The 21,578-nt window shown below is 38.1% G+C and overlaps 1 protein-coding gene across 2 annotated transcripts in view; it reads left to right on the top strand.

Moving 5' to 3' along the window:
- Positions 1-21,578, top strand: part of MMS22L (MMS22 like, DNA repair protein) — a 90,965-nt gene that overhangs the window by 65,969 nt on the left and 3,418 nt on the right. Inside the window, exons 16-24 of one of the 2 annotated variants that reach the window (XM_074538532.1) lie at positions 2,023-2,173; positions 4,935-5,077; positions 5,830-5,972; positions 6,122-6,281; positions 9,232-9,401; positions 16,105-16,316; positions 18,606-18,772; positions 20,169-20,265; positions 21,376-21,543. In XM_074538532.1, the coding sequence (XP_074394633.1) occupies positions 2,023-2,173; positions 4,935-5,077; positions 5,830-5,972; positions 6,122-6,281; positions 9,232-9,401; positions 16,105-16,316; positions 18,606-18,772; positions 20,169-20,265; positions 21,376-21,543 (1,411 nt within the window). Of the gene's footprint in view, positions 1-2,022; positions 2,174-4,934; positions 5,078-5,829; positions 5,973-6,121; positions 6,282-9,231; positions 9,402-13,199; positions 14,855-16,104; positions 16,317-18,605; positions 18,773-20,168; positions 20,266-21,375; positions 21,544-21,578 lie in introns of those variants that run through there. The other variant, XM_074538533.1, reaches the window with a different exon arrangement.

Genomic DNA, 21,578 nt, shown 5'->3' with positions numbered 1-21,578 from the left:
TATTTTTCATTTGAAAGCAATTTTTAAAAGGTTGCTTACTTGTCTGTTGCTTCTTGACAAATCCTTATGTTTGTGGTCATAAAACTATTAATGATTCATTCTAGTTATTTGTCTTGCTTTGCACTGAAGGCTTTTAATCTTGAAGTACAACATTCCATATGTGTGTGAACTCCACATGCAATGAGTCAGCTTGGCAGTGAATAGAAAGATATCCCAGTTTGATCTTTCACATCAGTAGCTAACATGGCATTCTGCAGTTACAATGAAATCTTGTATCCAGTTAACTAAAATTCAGAAGAGTGAAACATAAAATATTTTTTCCCATCATGATATGAATTAGATAAAGTTACAAGCTCAGGAGTACTGAGCTGGTAATAGAAAACCTAAAAGACCCTTCATTTGAAGCAGCTCTGTGGTAGTTAGGAGGCAGCATTAATGAAAGAGGCAGTGTGCAACAGTAGTGGTCTCACAGTGCTGAAACATGTGTGAGAAACAGCAATACAAATCAAAGGAGAAGGTTGTTAATGTCAAAACTTTCATTCATTTCCTACAGTGACATAGATTTTTTTCTATTTTTATATTAGCACAGTGAAATAGCAAGAGCAGCAAGCTATTATAAACTCCTCTGAGAAGGAGGGGAGTGCAGTTGTGACCTGCTTTGTAGAGATGTGTAAGGTAGCACTGCAGAGACAGGCAAACCTTTCCCATGCTGTTTGAGTTCTTGCCTTGAGGTTGCAGCCCAGAGGAGAGGGAGAGCAGCTGGCACAGCTCTCCTGCTCCCCCTGCCAGGCAAACAGCCCGGGCCTCAGGGCTCTGCTCTGCCTCCCCTCTCTCCCCAGCCTCTCCTAAGGCTGATGCTGCAGAAACGAGGTGATAATCTGGAGGAAGGCTGGCACAAATTGTTTCCTCACCTAAGGCAGAATGGGGACTCTGTATGACCTTATTGTTTATTCTGAGGCACGTAAGGAAATGGGAAGTCCTTCATGGCTAAAGGTAGTCTGTCCCTGTACTGTTAATTAAAACAACTTTATTGTTGTTTGTGAACAACAATAAAACTAGCCTTTTCTGTCTAATTTAAAGTCAGTTTGTCAATGCATGCAGGTTTATATTTATTTGAATTGGAGAATTTGGGAACTAATGAGCCCCTTTTTCATTGCCCTCCAAAGTCAGTTTTCCTGACTCATTTGATGTTTCTCATTTCCTGTAACCCAATAACTGCTCAGCATTTAAGATTACATCAAATTTCTGAGTTTTTATGCACTTGTCACTTGCAGTATTAATAAGGCATTATATTTTTATTCTGGTACTGTTGGATACAGAATCTACAGTGGAATTAACAGAAACAGCAAAAGGTTATGCTTCATTACCAAAATTCTGCACAAAGTACTGCCCCAGTTTCTAGATCTGAAGCAGTTATATGGAGATCCTTTGCAAGAGTAAATTTTTTCTGTAGTGCTTTATTTATATGGTAACTTTTGATACATGAAAGTCTTCTAAAAATAGAGAGGTACCAGCTTTTACTGAGTGAATTCTTTTCAGATCCAGTTTTTCACTGTGAGAAGTGCGTAAAAACAACAAAACAAATAAATAAAACTCAACCCCGTAAAGCACAGTAATACTTAAGTGTACAGGGCAAGATATAGTGGATGGAGGTAAGAAAAGGAAGTCAAGAAGATGAAAAAGCAGGTTTTAAGACATTGCAGAGGTGGTAAAACTATGCCTTCAGGATTTATAAACTGTGGTTTTGTGAATCTGTTTAAAATTGCATGTGTTAGGATCTATTTTTTCTCCTTTGCCACCCATGTGTCTTGATGATTTACAAACTGCTTGGGATAGAGACTACATTTTTAACGTGGATACAAACAATCACTGTTAGAACAGTTGCCCTGTTCTAATTGAGATTTCTGGTACTTCCAGACTGCACATTAGTAATTGTAATTAATTTTCAGTGCTCTTTGTGGAACAGGGATTATACTGAGAAATTATTAAAATGATGCCATGTTTTTCTCTCTTTCAAAACAGGTTTTACTCTCTTGGCTTTGGATATACCCAGCAAAGCCCTGTCAGATCTGCAGCCACAGCCTGTTCTGTCGATGATGCGGCTCTTTGGGTGGGATGACATGGTGTGGCCTCAGCTGGTGTCAAGATACCTAAGTCATCTAATTGAAAACAGGTGAAAAGTTGTGACTATTTGTTCTTCCATCACCTTTTCATCCTTCATTAGGTTTGAGGGAAATCTTGCTTCAGAATGTAATGTTTGATTAAAATAGTGCAGATTCTTTGCGTCTTCTCGAAAGAGAATCAGCTAGTGCATATTGCCCAGGACAATCCAGTAAAATTTTTATATACCTGAGAAATTTTATTTTCACTAAGTAAGCCTCTGTGAACCTAAGATGGATGGGTAGTGGTTGTTTTTGTTGTGTGCTTTTTTTTTTTGCCTGCCATGCCTGCTTCTGAATCAGGTTTTGGAAGCAGAGGAGGTGAGAAATGAGAGAGAAAGAGGGAATATTTCTGTGTTGGACTGTATTTGAAAGTGAAAAATGTTGCACATTTTTAGGGTACGTAGTGTACTATGGACAGTAACTGTAAATCAGGATATGGTAAAGATTATTTAAGTGTGATTGACAAAGATGAGGCTATGGCCTTCTTGCAGGGAGGTGTTAGAAAAGGTTGAATTTAGTTCCTTGTGTTTCAGTTTGGAACTTGGGAAAGGAGTGTTCAATCTTCTGCTAAATTTCTCTTTTATGTTTTTTAAAAAGTGAGTTTCATTCAAGGTTGCAAATACCCAATATGTGCTGAATGAAATATGAGTTAGGCATATTAAATTCCTTTTATAATTTGAATTTTATAATTTTGAGTTTTATTGCTCTTTGTGTGAGATGAAAAGAAAAAAAATTTTGACTCCTGAACTTGAATTTTGGTATTATTTAGGTCATAAGGTTAATTACCAATTCTCTTCACTCAAGTAGGTAGTTGAAAGCAATTATTTAAGTATTTGTCACCAATGTTCATTAAGCACCTGACATATTGTTAACAATGCATACATAGATACATTGTTATCCTGGCTCAACTTACCTTGTGTGTACCTAAGGTAAGATATTTTTAGTAGAATATTGAGGTATCACTGTTGTCTTGAAAGCACTTTTTTTTAGCATGATTCAGGTACTTAATTACCTTACACAGTTCTACAGCAAAAGTTATCAAAGTATCCAAGTGCTGTAATCTTAGGACTTCTTGGTTACTGTGCTCTGATAATTTTCTCATCAAATATTCTCAGTTAAAAGTAAAAAGATTATTTTGTTTCCAATACTGTTACACCCTGCAAGCTCTGGCAACATATGCATGAGCTTTGGAATTTCTTCTGCAGTAGAGCCTAAACCTTCCTCTCCAGATCCATGTTGTGTAGTGCATGATGGTGTTACAAGCTGTCCAGACTAACTCAGAGCATGTGAATAAGCTCACTGTTTTAAAAGAACCACTTGCCTTGCTTCCAGCAGGTAGTTATTGTTCCTTCCTTTCTAAGGATTAGGAGCATATTCCTTTCCAGTTCTAGGAAGATGCCTAAGTGGCCCACCTACCAGCAAGCAAGAGAAACAAGAGTGAGACTACAACAGAAAGTGGTTTTGTCTTTGGGGCCAAGTAGACTAGCTGTGTACATCAAGATTACACGAGACTGAATTTCTTTACATGATACTGCAAGTAGCATTAAGTCCGTAGGCAACCTATTTGTTCTCTTCGGTGCTGGAATTCAGTGTTAATTTTTTTATTTTATTTGCTTTCAATTGGTCTCCTTACTTATTTTGTCAATAGTACTTCAGCAGGAATGTTCAGACAAAATATACACAACAGATATCACTGGTTTTAAGTGAGTGAAGCAGAAAAACCCTCAACTTCATTAATGTTGTTTAGTGAGAAGTAGAATCCAGTTTGGTTTCCATCTGGACCTTTGACATTCACTTGTAAGCATGAGTAAAAAATGAGTAGAAAATAGGTAGATTTACATGTACACATATCAAGAAAGAGTACAAGCATTTTTCATTAAAGCTGAAGTATCTAGGACTGATCAGGGAGGAAGAGTCTCAAATAAAAGGTGTAACTGTTTTCAAGAAATATCTCTGACCTGAAGCACACATGCACCTCATTTGATAGTAATTGGGAACAGAGTGCAGCACACACCTGCTGTCTTTTTGCAAGGAGTTTCTCCAGAATTAATGATGCAAGGTTGATATGCTTGGGAAAAACAATTGCAGCAGCTACTCGTGGTGGTGAGGCAAATAAAACTTTGGGAATACAGAGCAGTAGAGTACAGGGACTGTGCATTGAGTGACTCTGGTCTGACACCTGACTGGTAGAATGGTTGCAGGTGTTTGAAAGTATATATAGCATGTTTATGTGGGAATGGATATGCTTGTGTGTGTATACATACCTAAATGAATATGTCTGTAAGTGTACTGCCAAGTACAGCAGTTTCCTTTCTCATCTCCAAGGTGCCCTTTTATGTTTCCCTTTTGTATCTGTTTTGAACATAGCATATCTTTATTTGCTAAAGGAGGCCTTCTCCTCTCCATCTTTAATGTAGTTAGAACTAAGCAGACTTAGTTAGAACTAAGCAGGCTTCAGAGTAGCATGGGACACCTGGGCTGGCTTTATATGAAAGGCTTGAACAGTGTGAACAGTGTCAATATGAAGTTCCAAGCTAATTCAGATAAACTATTTCCACCATTGTACATTGTCAGTTAGATAACACAGTCAAATCATCCATTGTTACAGTAAGGCATTTCCCATTGTGTGGATTTTCCTCCCTCTGTTTTTTTGTAGCCAAAACATATATACACAACGATGTGTCATCTACAGCCAAATGACACGCTCTGTCACCTTTCTGCTGACTTTTATTAGATCCCTGTACCTTTTTTCTTTCTCTTCCACCTCCACAGTTCCCTGTGTGAGGCTTTTTCTAGCATGGGCTATACGTCCTATGAAGCTTTGACAGTGCGTTCGTGGTTTCGCTGCGTTTTGCAAATGTTCCTCGATCAACCAAGTGGCGCCTGGGCCAAGACAGATGCTGAGAGAACAGTTGGTAAGTGCTCACATTTCCCTCATGTTTGCAGTAACGGGGCTATATTGCAAAGCTGGCAAACATTTTCAGCTAATTACAAAATGTATTTTTGTTTGTATTCCTTTACTTTTACCTAATTACAAAATGTGTTTCTTTACACTGCTTGTGCTATTTATTGATAGTTTGCCTGCTCTGCATATGACAAATTTATCACAAACAAAGATAAAAGAGCTTGTTTCCTTGGAAGCAAAGAATAAAAACTTGCTCCCAAGGAGACAAGTTATTTTTCCCCCATGGAGAAACTGCTCCAAAAAAAATTGAAAATCTGAAGTAAATAGTCAGAAATCATGCTGTGAATGGCCTAAAAGAAAAAAAAAAGGAGGGATGGGGGAATCTAGCTGCAATTAATTCTCCTGTTTTTTTACACTGGATACTTTGCTTTCTTAGAGCAATACTTTATCCCTTCTTCTAAAACCAATGCAGTTCTAATTATCTGTAGAACTTGTCTTCCAGTCGCTATTTCTCATACACATTTTGTGGATTTCAAAAAAAAAAACCCATCAGCTTAAGCCATACTTAAAACTCTGCACTTTCTTATGAATTATATCAGAAAAATAACTGGTTTGGAATTGTTTTATTTATCTAGAGAGATGCAGTTGGCTGCCAAATACTTGTGTTTTAGATATTTTAAAATAATGCTTCACTTCATTATTTTGGGACTAAATTAAATACTATGTACTGTATTTATTGATGTCCTCTCTTGTAATAATCAGGAAAAGCCTACATGGAGCAGCTGACAGAAATGACAAGACTGATTTTTAAACTCTCAGAAGTAGAAAACATTCTTTTAAAGGCTAATGTTGGACAGTCAGTTTTCAAGCAAGACCCAAAAAATGCTCTTGTCCAGTTCATTAAGGTACTGTACCTCTACCCCATGTTATTTTCATAAGACAATTGCAGTGAAAAGAGACTAAGTATCAGATTTAGTGTGCTGAAAAAGAAATTACTTGCAAAAGTCTCATGAGAGACTGATTTATATTTATTTCAATGTTTGTGTTTTCTCAGGCTGTTGGTAGAACTTACAGTGGTCTTCAGACTCTCCCTGAGAAATCTGCCATGGTAGCAAAGACTCTGGAGTATTTGGGTGATGTGTTAAAGTACGTAAAACCCTATCTGAAGGCAAAAGGACCTCCAGAAGGTCTGCAGCTTACATACTGGATCATAGGTAATTATTTTACACTCTTTTCTTTTAGGAAATAGTTTTAAAGAATCAGTAAAATAAACTTATGATACTTTTTTCTCCCTCTATGCTATCCACATATTTTTTTTTCTCCATGCTATTTAATGTTCGAAAAAACAAAGTTGCCAGTGCTACAGTTAGATTTTCTCTAGATCCTAATATCTAACCTCATTGTGGTTTTTGTTTATGGGGTTTTTTTTAATTACCCCTGCAAATCAGTATTTTCAAAAGTAAAATGTTTTTGTATCATTCATTACTGAAAACCACCTGTTTTACCTAAACAAACCCAGAAACAGTGACAAGAGCTGGTTTCTGGCTCTTTAGCTGTAGGGAGGATTGTTGTAAGTTCTAGCAGTTCCTGAAGTTACAGCAATTTATACCCACAGTGGATCTGCTCTTCCCAGAGAGGGTCATGAGATCTTTTTGTATGAGGTCTCTTATTGTTTCCTTCCTCTGCCCACTCATTTTAAACAGAAGTGATGAACTCTGAGTTCTTCCTGTGGAACATAAAAGTAGTTGTACACCCTTCTGAAAGAATTCCAAGTTTTGAGCCACGTGGATTGAGACAACGTGCAGCTTTGGTGTTAGGTATCCACGCTATGGGGCATAGCCTGACTCACCAAAGAAAACACTGTAGTAGTCACTGATTTGAATGGGTTTTTTCAATCATTGTATAGTTATGGTAGAAGTGGAAGTGCAGCCAAGGAGTTGTAGAATTCAGCGAATTGTAGGCAGATTTTGTTAGGACCAATGTGGAGGAGTAATGTGTTTAAAACTATGTTTTTAGGGAGTTTAGGAAAAGGTTTTTCACCCAGAGGGGGATTGGGCACTGGAAAAGGCTCCCCAGGGAAGTGGTCACAGCTTGGACAATGCTCTCGGGCACATGGTGGGACCTTTGGTGGGTGTCCTGTGCAGGGCTGGGAGGTGGACTTGGTGATGCTTGTGGATCCCTTTCATCTGAGGATATTCTGTGATAAGCAATATGATTACAGGCTACATCCTATGTAGTGCAGTTATGTTAGTGGCCAAGTAGGCTTAGGTATGTACTTCACTTCTTTTTTGGAACTCCTTCTTTGACAAGCACTCTGTACTTTACTGAAATGCAATTCTAGCATTTATTCATTAAACGTAGAATCACTAATAGGGTGCAAAAGAAGAGTGCTTTAAAATATGCCAGTCTGACCCACTTACTTTTAAAAACAGAGTAAACCTTATGTATCTTAACACAGAGATAATGATTTGCATGCACACACAGTTTACATCATGATTCTAAGGAGCACAGGGAAAGCATGACCAAGATGCAGAAGGTGCACCAAATGTACTGGAATTAAAGTTTTAAAAAATACTCAATTTTTATATTGTGAGATCAGCATACTTTGATACACAGGATGCATATAAAATTAAACATTCTTAGATACCTAAATGTGGGTTGGAGCCTTGGAAAGTCATTTTAGATTGGTATTTTCCTTTTTAGATTGGTATTGTCCTTTTTGTTCTTTGCCGTAGGAAACGATTAATCTTCAGTCATGCTGTTGTGTGCAAGAAAATGTCCTTTCTTTTTATTTAAGAAAACATAAAGAAGGTTTAAAAGGAAAAAAAAAATCAAGTATATTTCAATCACTGCTTCACATTCTGTGGGCTTGTTAAATTATAAGGACAAAGCACACAACTTAACAAATCTAAACACCTCCTGTCTGTAGTCAGATTGTGTCTTGTACTGTCCCATACATCACAGCAGTGATAATAGAAGGAGTACTTTGAGCTGGAATGACCATGTTTCTTTCAAAGCAGGAAGCTTAGACAACATTATTAGAAGTATTGTTAGGTGATCGTTCTCTTTCTCTATGATTGATCATTGTGTTTTCTTTCACTCCACAAGATTAATGTTGTTTTGCGTTGTTTTTAGAGATGATAATGAATGACTTTTATAGATTAATAATATCTTATAACGGCCTACTTTTGATGTTCCATTATTTTCAAAGTCTTAAACATGTTTCCTCGAGATATTCCTGTACTTTCAACCCAGAAAATTTCTTCCTGCTCTAATAATATCTAAAGTTGAAAACGTCTACATAAGAATCTTGTTTTATTTAATGTGCTTTGAGTATTAACACTTCTGAGTAGGGAGTTAGTTTTTCAAGAAAAAATAAACCTTGCCTGCAATAAAGATGTTTTTCAAAGCTGGAGTATTTACACATCAACACCTTTTTACTTTTTTTTTCTGAAAGTCAAAAGAACAATCTTAAAACTGGCTGAAAGCTGAGCAAGTGATACATTATTGTGCTGAAAACAAGAAAGATGTTCTCTGAGGCTCTCAGTTTGTGAACTGAGAGCCCACAAAGAACTGGCAAGACTTAATGGAGTTGGCTGCCCCTTGTTCTTCTTAATCTGCTGAAATGAAATGCAATTTGAAGGATATTTAATGTTTTGCTAACATTAGGTTGCTGTGTGAGTAGTTGCTGATGTGGTTTTGCCCCAGTGGTGTTAGACAAATGTAAAGGGAAGGCAAAGGCAGCATTTCCCTGCAAAAGTGATGAACGCACACAGCAAGGTAAATGTTCAAGTGCACGTGTGCTGATTGCAGTAGGGTTATGGATCAAGTTTAATTAAGTTTTCTGCAGGGATCTAAGGGACTCATCCTATCTTTAGCATTGCTGTACTTTTCTTAAAGCATCTTCACTTGCCTACAAAGTTTGTAACTGTGTTGTGTTGAATCAATATAGTATTTTATTTTGAACTGCAAATGGACTTTTGAGTTGTTTTGACCGGGATTTTTTAGCAGGATGCCATGGAATGAGTACATAGGAGTGAGACAATTCAGTTGCTTTTGCTACTCTCAGATTATCTAATTTAACATAATTGCTTCTTAAGGCTTTCTTAATTTTTTTTACTAACTGTAAATTGGTTTGGGATTTTTTTGAACTTTTTTCAACAGGATGTCTGGTAAAGTTCTGTGCACCAATACTGGCTACTTCCAAGGCACAGCAACTCTTGTTTCGCATTGTGGATTGCTTACTGCTGCCACACTCTGTGCTCCAGCAGGACAAGGAGCTACCTGTGGCTTTGCTGTCTGCCATTCAGGAAAGCCTTCCTCTCTATCTCCAGGTAAATATCTCATCTCTATTATCAGCACACAAATGAATCTTCAGGAAAATATTAATTTTGCAGAGGATTTTTTCTTTTTTCCCTAGCCAACAAGCATTGACTGAATTTACTGAAGCAGTAAGAGAAGTTTTTTTCTTCTTATAGAAGTGAAAGGAAAATTGCCCCCCATTTGGCTTTCCTCACTGCAGGCAGCTGTGCTGTGGTACACTCCAGAGCTTCTGGTCTCATCACTGCATATGGAAAACCTTTAGCTAACCTGCTGGTTACACTGGTCTCCAATGTGACAGATTTCTCAAACAGTGCATCAAGTAATCATAATATGGAGGGAGAAAATTGTTAAGATGACAGAACAAATATTTTAAATCATCGTTGACTTCGCTAACTGTAGATAGTTATAAATGAGATACCCCTTTTTTTGTTGCTCTTGGGAACAAAAGAAAATCCTTGGTGTATCAGGCCACTGGTTTGTCTTAATACTTGGAGAATATGTTTTGCTAAATCAGGTTCCTGCTGCTTCAGATTGCATGACTAAAGCCTTCTTCCCTATTATTTGTCCTACTCTTCTCTCAGTTACCCTGTCACACTTGAAACTCTGTAAGGCTTGTTGATGCTGTAGGAAGAGACTAATTTCTGCTGGTGAGAAAGAGAAAAGACTATATTTTGAAAATAAATAAGTTGACAAGTTTTCCTTGTAAATCTTTGTGTCTTCTGTGCTTACCATTTTCACTTCTCTCTTTTGACTGCAGTCCTAACTCACTGCTTTGCAGGATTGCCTTGTGAAACAATGCAGTGGTGACATTGTAAACATCACTGGAATTTATTAGTTTCAAAAGCAGCTCATTGTGATCGAAGGCATGTCATAGGGAAGTGAATATGGTTGTGCAGTGCTCTGCACAGTGTTTTGCTTTATTGCTCTGTAGGTATTTTCAGAAGCTGTGTACATGTAGGGCCATCTGGACAATGGTGTTAGCATGGACTGTGAGTGTCTGTTTGCTAATTTGCTATTTCTGTTGTAGAGCCAGTTTCTCTGGAGCCTGCAGAGACAGATGTAGCCTTCAGATGAAACCACTTGAGTTGGTTTTGAAGTCTTGAGTGTTGTGTACCCTTGTTTCCTGTTTTATTTGCCAGTTTCTGACTTCCAGACCTCACTTTTGTACTTTTCACCAATCTGCTGCATTGTCCATGTGCTTTCCAGCTACGCTAGATAATCTTGTGTGACAAAATATTTCAGACAAACGCTGCTTCTAGAAAACAAGTAATTCTTTAATTTGATAAACACTTCTGGGGAGAAAAGAGGAGAATTTGTGAGTTATTTTTCCTGTTTCAATGTGACACTTTTTGTATTTTATTAATTTTTGTTTGTCTTTGCAAGGTTCTAATATTTTTAAGTGTTTGAAAACGCTTCATTTATTCAAAAATATTTCCTCCTCTTTTATGTGGAAAAGTGGGAAAATTCCAGTTTCGAATCAACTCAAAATATTTCAAGATCAGTTTAAAAACAACAAAAAGAAAAAAACTCTTCTGAGACCATTTGAGATTGAATGAGTTCTAGGCACTCTCAGACATCTGAAGTTGTTTTTTTACAGTTGGGTTAAAGTTACCTTCATTCCCTTTCACCCCAATACACATTCTCATTTAATTTGCTTTAATGGTTCTGTGAATAGCACTTTGTGACTTGAGCCAAATAGTAACTAGCCTCACAAAACAAACAAAACCCAGAAACCCAAATGGGCATATCAAAAAAGTGATCAAACAGTATATGTGGAAGGGAAGATGGAGAAACAGAATTCTTTGGGAATAGCCTCACCTTGACTTAACTAAACTGCAGGTGAAATGTGTGATGAGGCCGCTCTTGGGGAGCTGCCCTGTGCCTGGTGCTCATTTGGGGAGGTAGAGCACTGGTATTTTAGGGCAGGAGCCTTAATTCACCCTAATGTTAGACAAGCATTGTTCTGTAGGTCTGTCCCTGTTCATACTCCAGCTTACAACTTAATCCTTTCACAGTTATGTGAAAATAAAGGAACAGGAATTTGGAGGCCATGCAAAGCATTCTCTTATACGTGCAAGTTCTTTATTCATAGTCAAAGTATAAAAGCCCTTTAGTGAAATTTGTACTCAGCAGCCTTTCCTTTTTAATTTTTTTTTTCTTTAGCCCTCTGAAAAGTTCCAGGCTCCATTTTTTTCCTTCAGTTCCTACAGTGTAGGCTTTTCCTGCTTTGCTCAAAAAAACTGCTTCAGATCTCAGAAAACATTTTAGTTTTGCTAGCAATGACCTGAAAAAAAAATTCCTCTTTCCAGAGTATTTAACAGCTAATCTTAATCTGGTTTACTTGATCCATTTATTGGGTTTTAAAGGGTTTTGAGGTCAGTCCTACTAGCAGTTTACTTTACATATCCACTGATGCAACAATTTTATGAAATTCCATAGAATTCCTGAATATTTTAATCTTTTAGGACAGCATACAGAGCTCCTTCTCTCCACACTATGTAATTTATTACTACACAATTCATCAGAACCAATTGCTGTATTTCACCCTTCTTCACCACCCCAAACCTACGAATTTATTTGTTTCATTTTACACAAGCACACTTTGTTTCATTTTACACAAGCACACATAATTGTCAAAGGCCCTAATTAAGACTGGATGTTGCATTTCTCTCTCATCAGTTCAGACTGACTGTGTTTACTTGTTATGTTTGTGCTTATATAGAACTTTGGGCTACACCCCTGCCTTTTGACAGATTTTGGGCAGCTGGTCTGGTCTCTACTGTACAGGGAGCTTATCAAGATTTTTTTTCAAACTCAGTCACTGATACTGCCTTGCTAAAATAGCTTAGCTCTAGCAACTTTTAAGATATTTTTTGGTTTTTTGTCTTGCCTAAAGGGTTACTGTCTGGGTACTATTTCTTTCACCGCACATGTGTTTTGGTAATACTTGATGACCTAAGAAAGATTTTTATTGAGATATAAAAATTGCCCTCAGATTTGTTTGAATTACTGACTTTGGAAAGTAAAGCACAAAGAATGTGAATGAACAGCCATTTTACAATTGTATGGGACTGTTCCTAATTATCAAATAGTGAGGTATGTAAAATTTAACTGTGGATATTTCACTACTGCAAAAAGAAGTTGAGTTGATTTTTGTGGTAGTGGATTGCTAACATCTATCATAGGAAGTTTCAGTTTTCAGATATTGCTCTTGATGGATTTCTTGGAGAATGATTTGGAAGAATTTTAGTACATGTTTACCAGTAATATGGGAAAAGACTGAAGCAGTGTGAGAAACTTGTTTTGGAGAATAAGTATTAGTTTAAATCCATCTTGCAGAGTACAGTGTGGGTGCATGGAATAAGCACTGTATACATAATGACAGGGATGGTAAGATTTATCAGTATTAATTACTGCTTGATTTATCAGTATTAATCCTGTCCAAATACAGAAGATTTGTTGATTTCTGTCTAAATACTGAGAATGGCAAAAGAGCTTCATTCTAGTAGTGCTTGGCCCATGCACTTCCCAGTGATTTTAATGGCTCTGTGCAGGCTCAGCATTTGTCAGAGACCAGACCTTGAAAGCCCTCCCAGGTGCCACATCTGTGGTCTGATATTTGAGCAAGCTTATTAGTACATTTTGTGAATTATAATATGTGTTTAATAGGAATTGTACAACATTAATTGGTGGACAGCAGATTTATTCCAGCAGCGGGACTTGCAGTGTAAGTCATCATTAGGTAGCTTGGCATTTCTGCAGTGAATAGTTCCAGTAATCCACACTAATCGGTTCTTTGCTCTCCACAGGTGATTTACAGATATACAGATAAATCAGAAGAGGCAGCTCTGGCCACAAAAGGTTCCTGCAGTGAACACACACAGGAATCCATTGCCTTTCTGCTAAAATGAGGAGCAGATGATGTCATGCTTCTCTGCTCCCCTTAAAATGTCCCTTTTTTTTTAATCTTAACCTCAGAAGATGGCTGAAGAGCATAGTTAAAGAAAAGAAAGCAACTCTATCAACCCTTTTAAGTCCATCTGCTTTGTAGGGATTGTCCTGGGGCTCTGATGTGATTGATTTCAAATCTCTGGTCCAGAACTGCGGTCCAGTTGCACGTGTTTTGTTTTTTTTTTCTCTCATTTGAACAGCAGCTTCCTTTATCTCGCTTAATTACTGGTGGGATTTAAAAGAAGAAATTTCTGTGTGATTACCTTGCAATCACATCCTTGGCCAGCACTGCCTAGGGTGTTTTGCCATTGTAGCTGGATATTTGTACCTACTGTGCAGTGCTGGTAACTCATGCCTTGTGCCTCTTGGGATATGGTGTTGTCAGCCCTTGTGCAGCTCTGTTGCCCTCTGCACTTTGTAAGGAAAAGGAGGAGTCCAAAATAAAGAACACAGTGCTGACCTGAAGTTAGTATGCCTTTTTGTCCAAAAGATAAATCCAAGTTCTTTTCTGATTTTTTGGGATGCAGTTTCCATATCAATTTCTTTCAACTCAAAAAATGAAAGTGCTTTTATGAAGGATCGGGCTAAGTTTGTTGGTTCACTTTGACATGAAATTATTAGACCTGCAAAAATTAGTCAGCATTCCCTCAGATATCTTAATTCCAATATTCTTCTCTTTTTATTGCAACCATTTAATAAGTCCAGAATCATTCTTAAAAACAGCAACTCTTACTAGTTAATAACTGATGTCTTCTTGATACTGTGTATCATTTGTTGATCCTCAGTTTGAAGAACTGTCTCATTTTAGCAATTGTCATTGTTAGTTCTTCAGAGGTGCTGCCTCCTTCATGTATTCCTGCAGGTATCCTCTGTAAGGTCGTGATGTTCTTTGTGTCCTTTTTATCCAATTAATTAATACACTTTGTCATAGATGTCTGGGTTCTTTTAGTGTTAAAAACAGTCTAGAGTCTTAAGAGTGCCAGTTCCAATATTTGGATTATGGAGTACATTCTGTCTTTCTGTATGAGCTTTACTACAGAAAGCACAGGCAACTCTTCTTTATGCTGGCTGCAATATCTTACTGAAAACATCAAACACTCAAGTTTATACACTAAATAGTCTGTCATCTCTAACAGTCTCTGAGTCTGCTACTTGCCAAGAAGTATCACTTGACTTCTTTTTTTAAGAATTCTGATACAGCATCAGCAGCTTTTTCCTACAATAATTTACTCTATGTGCACAAAAGAGGGAGAAAATCTGAAGTTTTACTCAAAGCCTCAGTTCAGAAAGTGTGGTTTTTTATCATTGAGATTTGCCAGAATTATCAAGGAACCCCAAAAGTATGTTAGGTAAAACTCTTAAGCCAAATCTGCATTCAGGAGAGCCACCAGGTCTTCAGACACCTCATTTCTTGAATTCTCATGTTTCCTGTATTTGTTTACTGTGGAACCAAAAGTGGGAACTCAGCATTTCAAGACCCTCAGCTATGCCTCAGCCTGCTTTTTCTTTTTTTTTTTTTTCCTGAATGTTCTGTCATGTTCACACAGACAGGTATAGATGAAAATGTTTTTGGGGAGTCAGAAAATAGGGTTTTTTGACTTCTATACAAAAAGCAACAAAAATAAATCTTTTCCATAGCTGGGGAACAAAAGCAGCTTGACTTGATCTGTTCATTCCTATATCAGGGGCATTAGTTTACCTCAGCAACCATAAATATTCAGACAGATACTCTTCCTACCAAAACCAGAGTCTGGATTGCAATGCTAATGGAAATTTGAAGTACTGTTGAAATTGCTGTCTAGGGAGCTCTGTGCTTGACCTTGTTTTACACCATTATTCTTGTTGGACAAAACTATTGTGAAAATTGAGTTCTCAAGAGGCTTCTGTTTGTGCTGCTGACTGTGACCCTTGAGATAGGAGATCACTGGACCTTTTTATTTTTTTCTTAGTGATTTGTTCTTCTTGCTCTCAGTAATCAGAGGAGGGGGAAGGAAACAAGATCTTACCTTTCTCTTATGGGAACCCATTCCAGTAAGAATACTCTTTTTTTCAGAGATGGACCATATATATGTTCTAAAACTACAGGTAGAGTTCAGATAAGCACTTTCTGGGCAAGTACTTTCATTATAGATTTTTCTCTGGATCAATATAGCTTATATTGGATAAATCACAGCAGTTTTAGCCTTATCTTAAACAGAGTTTAAAACCTCCTCTAAATCCCTTATAAATGGTGCTTAATTTACCCTAATTTGTTCATACTATGAGCAAATCTTTTCTTGTTGGAGCTCAATTCTAAGTGCTCATTTTTCTGCTGTAGCATTTATACGAAAATTTCACACAGTCCTTCACAAGCAGATGAGGTTTTTATTCTTTCTGTCCTATCTTAAATCTTACCTGATTAACATACTTTGTTAGACCACGTACAGGGTTGAAAACAGAAATGAGAAGCTTTTGGGTGCAGAAGTGCCACAGTTTTATTTTGAATTTGAAGGGGAGCTTGCATGTCCCAAAACTTATCTTCCAATATATTAGTCTAGTGAAAGATCTTTCTCTGCTTTGCAAGTCTTGCCTGCCTCTGTCTTCATTTGCAGATCATCATGTCTGCAGCAAATCAGTGATGCTTATTTGTCAGGCATAGTTACTCTGTGTGCAGCAGTTTACACAGCATGTAGTGAGTGTTTACCATACAGTTGTTAAAGATTTATTCAACTGGATTGCTAAAAATATATTTAATTCATCACTTTCTAAAATTTTCTTCCACAGGGCCTGTCCTTCATATGTTGTCAGTCCCAAACCCAGGGTGCCTATTTAAACCAACTCCTCGGGAGCATTATTCGCCATTATTTTGGACGGTTCCTGCCTTCCTCCCCGGCCGTGCCCGGTGCGGGGCAGCATCCCCTGCTCGCTGCCCTGGGCAGCTCCATCAGCGCCCCCCAGCTGCTCCGCCTCCGCAGGACCACCCTGCAGGTCATCAGGTGAGGAGCGGTGGCCATAAATCATCACTCTCTCAGCTCTCAGATTCACATTTCACAAACAGCTCATGAGCTCAGGCCTCTGCTTTCCTCTCAGCTGATGGTGCGGCTCTTGGAAGAGCCTGGGAGTTGATGGGCAGGGAGCAAAGCAAGAAGAGTGTTTATATATCAGAAGAGTAAAATCAGAAAGATTTGTGAGAGATTAATTAAGGATAAAAGTCCTAGACCACAACAAAAAATATTGCAGGAGGCCATGTGAAATGCAAATCCTTTTCTAATTATACTCCAAGAGACATCATCACATATGTGTCTCAAGCTGTATTTAGGGGTACAGTGTTGTAGCGCTTAGAGCTGCCAGAGTTACCTGAGAATTGGGAGCCTTGTTGCTCTCTAAGTGTCAGGGCATGCACAGGTGTGCCAGCTGCCCAGGGGACATGGAAAACTGGGAAGAGGAAGACAGAGAGGCAGGAGACAGTGTTTGTTCACTGCGCTGTCACCACTCGCATGATGTCAACAGCAGCTACAAATCTCTGTTCCTGCTGCTGAGAGCCTGACACTTGGTTTTATGCACTGCAGAGTAGTGAACAATCTGTACTTTTTTTCTGTGTTGGGAAAGGATTTAAACCCCCTCAAATACAGGCCTATATCCATGGTAATTGGGTCTTTATTTGTTGAAGAGTGGGTATACATGTTGATCAGAAAAATAATGTCAGTGCTAATCTTGGGTAAATATGAGAGGCAATCCTGTAAGTAAAGCTTGTATTATCACCTATTAAGGGAGTCAATTAAGATTTCACAATCTTAGTTCTGGCATGTTTTTGGATACCCAAACTTTTCATCTTATTAAAGTTATTTTTGAATGTGTGCATGCATGTGTGAACATGGAGATTAAGAGTGGAAAGTTCTGAAGGTGTAATGGCACTTGGGGATTTTTAAGATGTGAAACATTCCTTAGTGATCTCGGAAGAATGTGTTAGAACTGAGCAGCGCTCTGGTTTGCAAAGTGCTGGGTGGTCATGAGGCAGTCATGGGGTCTGTACACAAATAGGTGCAGTTTGTTCACCACTTTGCCATATGAAAGCAATGAATGTATTGCTGCTGCAGAGGGGAAGGGAAACTCCATCAGGATTGTATTACCCAGCTCACAGAGCTGTTGTAGTGGAAGAACACACAAAAAAAAACCTGTGGGAAATTCTCAGAGTAATTAATGAGACAGAAGATTTCAGAGTTGCTAATATTAAAGTTAGACAGACCACATGATACAAGAACTGTGGGTGTCACAGCTTTCATTGGCCAAGTCACACCAGTGCTCTGAAGCAGTGCAATGAAGTACCCAAAGCTTTGAAAGTCACATTTCATTTGAAAGTTGTAGCAGCACTCTTTACTGAGCTTTTAATAAGGATGCTGGTTTTTATCTGATGTATTGTTCAGCCAACATATGTGCCTTGTTTGAGTGGGTAACAGTACCTAATATTAAATATCTTAGAATGGTTTTTTGAAGGTTCTGGGAGTGCTCTTGCTGACTGATGAATAAATGCTGTGTTCTCTTTCACCTGCAAAACTTATTGTCTTCAGATTCCATTAATTTGTGGTGCCAACCCAACAGTAGTTCATATTCTTGTATTCTTTCGTGGAAAATGAACAAATCAATGTGTTAAAATTGGAACACTCCATGTGTGTGATGTTAAAATTTGCTCTTGTTGCAGATTGACAGGTCACCTTTTATCCTTGTGCCAGATTTTATATTGGAGATGTTTGTGTTAATTCTGACAGAACAAAATCAGTCCCTGGCTGTCCTGTTACAACATACTGTTTATAAAAATCAAATAACAGTACCAGTGTAACAGCAGAGCTGTTACCACAAGTATGATTGTGAGTTTGCAAAAGCACATAAAGCTAAATAATGTAATTAAATAACAGCTGTATTATGCATGTTGATTTAGGATTTTAGAATCTTGATTCCTTCATGAATTCAATTATATTATGAAGCTACCTTTGTATTTAGCTTTTAATAGTCACACTTGGGTTTTAAACTGTAATTATGATGGCTCTTATTTCTCACTCCTCTCGGAAGAGAAGAATCAGAAGATATCACTGTCCTTTGACAAACTGGGAGTCATTGCTACGACTAAGATAAATAGAAGCCATTATTTAAGCCTAGATAAAGATAGAAATCTATGTAATAGGCCTCCTGCTGAAATATCATAGTTATTTTAAGGTATATGGTGCTTGCATTACATGGAAAAAAACCCCAAATCATAGACTTTGTTCTGGCTTGCTTTGTCTTCCCAGGGAAAACTACCTGCAGTTCAGAGGCCATGCTCCACCTCCTCGCTTGGCCTCTGTTCTTGCTTTCATTCTTGAAGTACTTCAGAGAACCCAGAGCACTGAACTGTGTGACACAGACTTGGTTCTCCCAGCTGTGTTGAAGTGCTTGGTGCTGGTTAATGAGCTGCAAGGTGAGCTGTTTGTTTGCTTTAAGTACATCTCTCCACGCCTGCAAGATTTCTGCACTGCTGAGCATCTTTCATCCGGTATTTAAGACTCTCAGATGAGGTGAATAAAACAATCTGGCCAGATAAACTGGATGAAGCTTTTTTTCATTAACTGGTCTGGGGCTTCTGCCTCTCAGGCAGAGAAATCCTGCCTCATTTAACTCTCTAATGAACTAATCAGCCTCTCAGGAATCTGAAGGCATTTCCTTTTTTCCATATCCTTCCCATATAATCTCCTCCATTAGCAATTGTGGAGCTTTTCTTCCACCTAAAGTTTTGAGACCAAGTAAGGACTAGAGTTATGTTCTCCCCATAGAGACATTATAAATGGATTAAAAGTAGCATGTTGCTCTCTGAAGGTATCTTTGAGTCCTCTTTCTTCTTTTAGCATGCTTTGTTTTGTAGCAAGAACATCTTTATTTTTAGGTACTTACAGAATGAAGCACTCTTTTCACCCCACCATTGTACAATGAATGTACCTGAGCTCAAAATTTCCATTTCTTGCTGCTAGAGAGGCGTTAAGCAAAATTTGGATTCACCTCTGACTTCTCCTGGGAATTTTCTCTGATAAAGTACTGTTTGATTCTGGTCTGTAATAGTTTCAGGGACAAGATGTGCTTAGGAAATTGACTCAGCCATCACCAATTTTCCTCCCCCTTTTGCCATCACAGCCATATCTGCTAAAAACTGAGCACTCACTTGCAATGAGCTGGAAGTCCTGGGCTGCTGTAGCCACCAGCTCCCTGCCTGCCTGGACAGGGCTCTGCCACTGCCTTCCAGAAAAGTCCTTGCAGCCCAGTTCCACCTTTATAAAGGAAGAGCTGCATCTTGCAACTTGGGTATTTATTTGGAAATAATTATTGAGAAAATAGTGGGAGAGGTTGTTGGGTTTTTTAGGGTTTTTTTCCCTTAAAAAAAGAGCTAGGGTGCATTTCAGAACAATCTGCACCACTGAAATTACAGAGTAGATCAACACAGCTTTAAGCAGAATATAATGCTGTGACTACCTTTCTTTTGAATCAAATAGGAGTGTTTAAAGAATATAAACAGAACTTAGATTTAAATAAAACCTCTATTTCCTCTAAATGTGTATCTCTTGGCTTTAACCTAAAAAACCATAGTGTATTTAAAAATCTGTTTAAAGGATAATGGTGGTGAAAATAAGACTTTTGCATAAACCCATGACTCACTCTGTTCTTTATAGCCAATCTAACTAAGTGCTCTCACAGTCATTTCACTTGCATCAAAGAAATATTAAACCTTTTTTTTTCTCATTTAAAATGTTTTGTCTTCATGAAAGACATTCTCCAGATGGCCAGTTCAAGAGCTCTGTGTGAATCCTGTGATTTTTCTTTTGCAGTTAAAAAAATATCTACAGACATTGTACAGTACATGGTAGAAGGCTGCCAAGCAGGGTCAGGAGGAGAACATGCCACCCAGCTGACTTCTGTATTTAGGTAACCAGAAAATATGCCAACTGGCAGCAAAGCTGCTGCAAGCCAATTGACAGCAAACATATTTTCTTAAAATAGCTAATTATCCTAACATGCTGCATTGTTGCTTGTTTATGGTATTTTAGTAATGGTACTTTTGGCACTGGATTTGAGCACAGCTTTGCCAAAAAGCCAGAGCAGAAAAATAGAAGTGAGAGGCATACCTGCTTCCTTATGGATGAGATACTATTTTGATAGGCATATAGTTTTTCCTGCAATGGGAAAAACTCCTCAGGAATGCTGATGGTGCTGTGAAAGATGTGTGTGCCTAATTTGAAGTGCAGCTAATATTCATATAACAAGCTTAGCTTTTTAAATTTGATTTTGTGACAATAATAGATTATTATAATGTGAATTATCCTTATTTCATAGCTCTACAAAATGAATCCTGCGTCTTGCATGGATACAGTGGCAGAGCTGCATGGCCTGGCACTCATAGACATTCTGCAAACCTTAAGCACTGCTGCTGTATTGGGCTAGGTCTAGGTGAAAGGCTTGAGAGAGACTCACTGAAAAAAGAATTGGTGTTTGTGGGAATGCCAGTCTGTATCTGATACATCAATTTCATGGGATGTGTCATCCCTAGGGTGCTAATTTTGATTTGAATGTAATCTGTGAGCCTTAAAGTCCTCAGGATGGCAAATGGATGTGCTTCCATCTAATGATCTGCCCTATTTAAGATCCAGAGGATCATTATTAGAAATGCCAACATGGTTTCTGCAAATTTGAATCTAAAACTCTTGTTTTGTTAGTCTTTTTATTACAATTATTATTTATTAAATAAGAAATGTATGGTTTAGTTTTGCATTCACACACATTAGGAACAAGGCAGTCCTGGGGAAACAGCAGCAGAATCTGCCAAATTACTTGAAAATAAATGCGTGGAATTTTTAGCATTAGCCTTCAAAACCATCCTTTGTTTAGAGAAAGTATTCCAGGTAGAGTATTCCAGTGTAACAAAATGAAAATTGCTGTGCAGCCAGATTGTTTGTTCTGATTAGACTGTACAGTTGTTGTTGGCATGTTCTCTGCATCTCTTTTGACCCTGCATTAAATGTCCCTCTGTCCCCCCAGGCAGTTCATCCAGGACTACACTGCTGTCTATGATCACCGGGTTCTCAGCATACTGGAGACAGTGGCAGTCTTGGATCAGACTTTAGTTACCAGCCTGATTCCCACAATCACACAGTCTCTGAAGGATTCTGAGCACAAACAAGGCCTTGGAAGAAATGCTGCACAGAGGTTTGGTTTTCATTTAATACTGCTTTTGACAATGA

This window comes from Zonotrichia albicollis, chromosome 3, assembly GCF_047830755.1.
Source record: "Zonotrichia albicollis isolate bZonAlb1 chromosome 3, bZonAlb1.hap1, whole genome shotgun sequence".
NCBI lineage: Eukaryota > Metazoa > Chordata > Aves > Passeriformes > Passerellidae > Zonotrichia > Zonotrichia albicollis.
The sequence above is the reverse complement of the archived record's forward strand: the minus strand, read 5'-3'. Positions and strand labels throughout refer to the sequence as shown.